Raw genomic sequence first — 6,598 nt, forward strand, 5'->3', positions numbered from 1 at the left:
CCGCGGCATCCTCCGCTCCCCTCGTCCAAGTCGCCTTCTTCCTTATCCAATCCCCTACCTGCGCACTCTCCAGACTCGCCCAGTAAACAAAAACAAGTGGGTCCCACATCCGAGCCGAAGGAACGGAATCCCCCTCCGAATATTCACCACCACCACCCTCCTTTTACTTATTTCCGCCCGTCCCAATCCAGCCACCCGCTCGCCCGTCCGTTCGATTCGACGACACCTTCATTTTTTTTTTTCTTCCTTGTGTAATAAGAAGACGACTAGTGGTAACAAAAAGATTCGCTCCCTACGCGACGCCCCGACCCCGATTCCCTTCGCTTCCTACTCCTTCCTCTTCCTTGTTCCTTCCTTCCTTCCTCACCCCACGAACGCGCACACCACCCTTTCCCATCCCTAGCTGCTGCCCTTCCATCGGATCCACGGATCGAGACCTGGCACGGCGGCGGAGGACGGGCCGGCGGAGATGGAGGTGGACCACGCGGACCGCGACGGCGCGCGGCGCCGGTGCCGCGAGTACCTGCTCGCGCTCGAGGAGGAGCGCCGCAAGATCCAGGTGTTCCAGCGGGAGCTCCCTCTCTGCTTCGACCTCGTCACCCAGAGTACGCGCGCGCCTCGCTCGCCACGCATTCTTCGCTCGATCGCTGCGCGTTCGTGCGCGTGAGTGCTAATTGTGATTGTGGTGCAGCTATCGAGGGGATGAGGAGCCAGATGGACGCCGCCGGCAGCGAGGAGACGGTCAGCGACCAGGGCCCGCCGCCGGTGCTCGAGGAGTTCATCCCGCTCAAGCCCAGCCTCTCGCTGTCCTCCTCCGAGGAGGAGAGCACCCACGCCGACGCCGCCAAGTCAGGCAAGAAGGAGGAGGCCGAGACGTCGGAGAGGCATTCGTCGCCGCCGCCGCCGCCGCCGGAGGCCAAGAAGGTGACGCCGGATTGGCTCCAGTCCGTGCAGCTCTGGAGCCAAGAAGAACCCCAGCAGCCATCGTCTCCTAGCCCAACTCCTACCAAGGTAATTAATTAATAGATTAATTTATCAGCAGATGAAAATGTTTTCTTGCTAGTTTGCACTACTCTTGATCTACTTTTAGCTAATGCGTCGATCTCTGATGAACTCTGCCAGGATTTACCGTGCAAGCCGGTGGCGCTGAACGCCAGGAAGGCCGGCGGAGCGTTCCAGCCGTTCGAGAAGGAGAAGCGCGCCGAGCTGCCGGCGTCGTCGACCACGGCCGCGGCGAGCTCGACCGTGGTCGGAGACAGCGGCGACAAGCCCACCGATGATGACACGGAGAAACACATGGAGACGGACAAGGACAACGACAAGGACGCCAAGGACAAGGACAAGGAAGGCCAGTCGCAGCCTCACCGGAAGCCTCGCCGGTGCTGGGCGCCGGAGCTCCACCGCCGCTTCCTGCAAGCGCTGCAGCAGCTGGGCGGGTCCCATGGTTAGTGCCATTTTTTCTCAGTGACAGCTCGACCGGACAAACCAAATTACATTATCCTATATCAGCAAACAGTACTGATTAATCTCGCTTGTACTAGTTAATTACGAGCTAATTAGTCCCGTGCTTATGCAGTAGCGACGCCCAAGCAGATCCGGGAGCTGATGAAGGTGGATGGCCTCACCAACGACGAGGTCAAGAGCCATTTGCAGGTCAGCAATGGCGGACACTACTTGCCCTAATTTAACTCTTAACACACGCGGATAACCTGTTTACTCGTCTCGATCATGTCCTTAATTTGTGTTTCGCTTGGGGTTCACAGAAGTATCGTCTACACACGAGGAGGCCGAGCTCGACGGGGCAGAGCAGCGCCGCAGCCGGCGTCCCCGCCCCGCCTGCGCCGCAGTTCGTCGTCGTCGGGAGCATCTGGGTACCCCCGCCGGAATACGCTGCCGCGGCCGCCGCACAGCAGCACGTGCAGCTTGCCGCCGCCGGCAATAATGCGTCCGGGAGCGCCAACCCCGTGTACGCTCCGGTGGCGATGCTGCCGGCAGGCTTGCAGCCGCATTCGCATCGGAAGCAGCACCAGCAGCAGCAGCAAGGACAGAGACATTCCGGGTCGGAAGGCCGGCGGAGCGGGGACGCCGGCGATGGCAGCTCGTCCTCCCCGGCCGTCTCGTCGTCGTCGCAGACCACCTCCGCTTGATTAGTGTAGATTCGTCGATTACATCATTATATGTACGTAGTACGAGAGTGCATCACATCAAAGTGCAGCTTGATTTTGGAGCTAGCTAGCTTAAATTAAGGGTTAATTACTGATTGCTTCGTGATCGCACACACCACATTTGCTGTTTTGTTTGTAAAAAAGATAATAAAATACATAAATATTAAGGAAACTCCATAGACATTATTCTCCCTTTTTTTTCTCACTTTAGCGTGCTCATTGATCAACAAAACCAACTGTATGTTACCCCTTTTGCACAGCAAGATAATAAGGTTGTGTTTAAATTAACTTTTTTTTCTCAAACTTCCAATTTTTCCGTCACATTAAATGTTTGGACACATACATGGAGCATTAAATGTGGAAGAAAAAGATTCCAACTTTTTTTCTCAAACTTCCAACTTTTCCGTCATGTAATGTTTGGACACATACATAGAGCATTAAATGTGGAAGAAAAAAACCAATTACACAGTTTGCATGTAAATTACGAGACGAATCTTTTAAGTCTAATTACGTCATGATTAGCTATAAATGCTACGGTAACCCACATTTGCTAATAACGGATTAATTAGACTCAAAAGATTCGTCTCGCAGATTACAATCCAAATCTATAATTTGTTTTGTTATTAGCCTACGTTTAATACTTCAAATATGTGTCAGTATACATCAAAAAGTTTTAGCAATGAACTAAACACGGCCTAAAATACATTTTCTCGTTGCTGCTTAATTTGTGGGTGATAAAACCAACTGTATGTTACTCGTTTTGCACAACAAGAACCTCAGAAAGTTCACGAAAATAAATTACCTCTACAAATAACTACGATGACCCCCACACGCTTTAAGATGATTTGCCATGCATCCAATTGGAACAGTAGGGCTAAAACGGACCACAATAAATATTTTATTTGCCATTAAATCAAAACGGTATCAGATTTTTTCCACTGGTTAAGTACCTCAAAACATTCACAACTACACATCCTATACTACGAATTTGAGCATTATTATATATAATCTGATTAAACTTATTATATCTCATACTAGATTAATTTATTTTAAAACAGAGTGGGTACTTTATCATTGTATTTTCCGTCTGTGTAAAGGCAAATACCACGAAACAATTATATGTATACACATCTTGTTTAAGAACATAACCATAGAAATATTTATTTTAAAACAGAGACAGCCTACATGCTTATTAAAGTTACTTAAAAAAATATAACGATGTCAAAATGTTTTCGTGATAATCTACCAATATCATTTTTATATGCCACATTCTTTTGTTTTTTGCAGGTACCAAAAATATTACATTTTGAATTTGGCCATAATACTACACGTATCATGAAATTCATGATAAAAAACAATCGTCTACTTTGAAACGGATTGAGCACAAGACATCAAGCATCGTTGGAGAAGCCAGTCACAGCCATTGGGGCATTGGGGGTGGAGTGATGGTAGCACGCAGACTTGTGGCTTTGCGTACATACAGCATCCTAGTTACTCCCTCCCTCTGTCCCAATAAAAAAAAGATAAACCATGTGTTTCCGTGTCCAACTTTGATTGTCCGTTTTATATAAAATTTTTTTATAATTCATATTTTTATTATTGTTAGATGATAAAACATGATTAATACTTTGTACGTGACTTGTCTTTTTAATTTTTTTATATATTTTTAAAATAAGACGGACGGTCAAACGTCAAGCACAGAAATCAGGGTTTGTTTTTTTTTTTTACGGAGGGGTAGGTGGATAGAGCATCACCCTGGGATTCTTTTTTCTCCCTCTGGTGGAATGTTCCCTCGGCGCCTCGAATATCCCGTACCGATACGGGGAGGAAAGGGAATCAAGCTAGGTATCTTGGGTGCAGCCAACCTTTTAGACTTTGGAGTTGTTGCTGCCAGTGCCAGCCAAGCCAACGGACGGATCGACGATCCCTCTCCCCGTCCGCTTGGTCCCTTTCGTCTCCGGGGGCCGGGGCAACACCTCCACTTTCGATATACACCCTTGGCTTTTCGGCTTTTCGCGGCGTCGAGGGGCCGTTTTTCATTTTTGGCTGCGTTGGATTGTGTTCTTCGATTTCGGGGACGTGCGCAACACTGGATCGTTACTGTACCACCGAATGGCGCTTTCGAATCCGTACGACTACTATTGTTGGAGCATTAAATGACGAGAAAACCTCTCAACGCGAAGCCGAATCTGCCACGGCTGTTTGTTTAAACCTATCTTACTGTAAAATCACGTCCCACTAAACCCTAAAACTTAACTCACTTCATGGCCCATTAATAATTATTACATCTTAAATAACATACAAACATGCTATATTATCTATAGTTCTATAATTTATTAAATTTTATAGCTTTAAAATATAAACATGTTAAATCATCATCTCACATAATTCACACGATATTTCAATATATCTTTTTATCATTTTTATAATATCCTATATACATTGTCGACGGGGGATACCCGTAGACCGGATATAGAGGGTATTGGGGTACGCTAGTACGAGGATCTACGTAATACAACATCCAGCAGGCAGAAAACAAAGATTATACTGGTTCAGACCCCTTGATAGGTAATAGCCCTACTCCAGTTGATATGGGATTATATGATGGAAATCACAGATTACAAAGGGAAAGCGGAACTCGATGATACCGCCGAGATCGTAATCGAGAAGGTCCGATTAGATCTCCCGGCGACTTGGCTCTTGTAGGCTTCAACTCCGTAGGTTGTGGTGGATGTGTTGGCTATGAGATTCGATGTCTTAGGTCCTCACGGGGGTCCCTTTTATATCGCAGGTCAATTGGTCTCTAAGTAGGACTCGAAGACATCGGACTCGGCACGATACAATGACGACCCAGTCTTGTCCGAGTAGGACTCCTTCCATCTGTGAACTCCATGGCGAATTTCCTTAACGTGTACCGAAGACGTCCGTATATGCGCAAGTATACCATATCGATATGTGACGTATATCGAAGGGTAGAGGGTATACCTTACCCCGTAACCCTGACAGTAGCCCCTGACTTCTGCTTAAATGAACTCGTGTAACCGATCGTGACTTCTGATGTCGAGGTTGTTGTCATTCTCGATGTGAGGACCGAGAGACGAGGAGTAATCGACAACGCCTAGTGAAGCTCAACGGTCATAAGTGAATTTAAATTGAAGTCTGAAAAACTGCCGCGTGTAACGGACCCAGAAATTTCCGGCGGCTATCTCTCTCCTTTCCTTGGAATTCGCACCGTCGGAAGTGCGACTATTTAAGGGAGTTTTGGGGATCTATTTCGAAGTCCGCCTGTTGTGAAAAGACTCTCCAGCCTCCAAGCGTTCCTCGTCTTCTCCGCTCCCGCAAGAAGCCTAGCTAGTTCATCTTGGTCCCTTCTCCGGTGGTCTCCGGTGGCAATGGATCTTGACAAGTCCACCTCTACCAGTGCGTCGCTGAAGAAACTGCAGGAGGATGGCGCCCTTCCCGGTCGCGGGACCATGGAGAGAGAAGCAGGAGGTACTGAACCCTAGCCTATCCTGGGTCGCATGGTTGCGATCGAGGACTTTATTCTCTGTGGTTTTCTTCCTCCGCCTTCTGAATTTCTTCTCTTGGTCTTGAATTTCTACGGCCTTTCCTTGCTCTATTTGAACACCAACTCCATCGCCTTCCTCAGTATCTTTTCGCATCTTTGTGAGGCCTACATTGGGGTAGAGCCGTTTCTTGACCTCTTCCGCTTTTACTATGAGTTACGCTGGATGGAACCTAAAAAGGTGTCCGGATGTGCCGGTTTCCGACTTCGGGATGGCTTGAAGTCGCGATACCTCCCCTTCCAGTGCCCCTCATCTCGCAGCAAGTGGCGAGGGAGGTGGTTCTATCTTCAGATAGAAAATTCGGATCCAGTCTCCATTGTTCCTATGGAGCAACCAGACAAGATTTCATCTTGGACCGCCAAACCCGCCTTTGACCCCGTCCCTCCAATCTTTCATCGATATCATTGATGACCTCTGAGTGCGGGGGTTGTCAGGGTATGAAGTCGCTGCCGACTTCATTGGTAGGCGGATCCAGCCGCTCCAGGCTCGATCCCACCCAGCCTTTGACTATTCTGGGCCAGAGGACGCGACCCGGGTTTCTCCTCGGGGTATTTTTCTTGTATTTGAATTGACTTCCTTGTGTGTATGTTCCTCCTGACTTATCGAATTATGGTTCTCGATCTACAGGTTTGAGCAGTGAAGCCATGGAGCGCCGCGTCGGCCAATTGATGATCAGTGGCCCGACAACAGCGAGCAACGTCCCTGTCCCCCTTTGCGAGAAAGGGGCAGACGAATGCAAAGCTGCCATCAACGTAAGTGTACTCAGCAGCCCTTTTGCATTTTTCTTTCGGGATCGCATTGCAACTTCATGAAGCGTAGGCTTTCCCTCTGACTGATATCATCGGGCCGCTCGTGGATCATCAGGCG

At 48.4% G+C, this 6,598-nt stretch overlaps 1 protein-coding gene across 1 annotated transcript; it reads left to right on the forward strand.

Annotated features, from left to right (window-relative positions):
* Positions 1 to 216: 216 nt before the first annotated feature.
* LOC127761628 (transcription factor NIGT1) lies at positions 217 to 2,527 on the forward strand. Its single transcript, XM_052285947.1, has 5 exons — positions 217 to 605; positions 692 to 1,011; positions 1,123 to 1,444; positions 1,577 to 1,653; positions 1,764 to 2,527. The coding sequence occupies exons 1-5, from the start codon at positions 470 to 472 to the stop codon at positions 2,145 to 2,147; spliced, it is 1,239 nt and encodes a 412-aa protein (XP_052141907.1). The 5' UTR covers positions 217 to 469; the 3' UTR covers positions 2,148 to 2,527.
* Positions 2,528 to 6,598: the final 4,071 nt, after the last annotated feature.

This window comes from Oryza glaberrima, chromosome 2, assembly GCF_000147395.1.
Source record: "Oryza glaberrima chromosome 2, OglaRS2, whole genome shotgun sequence".
Taxonomy (NCBI): domain Eukaryota; kingdom Viridiplantae; phylum Streptophyta; class Magnoliopsida; order Poales; family Poaceae; genus Oryza; species Oryza glaberrima.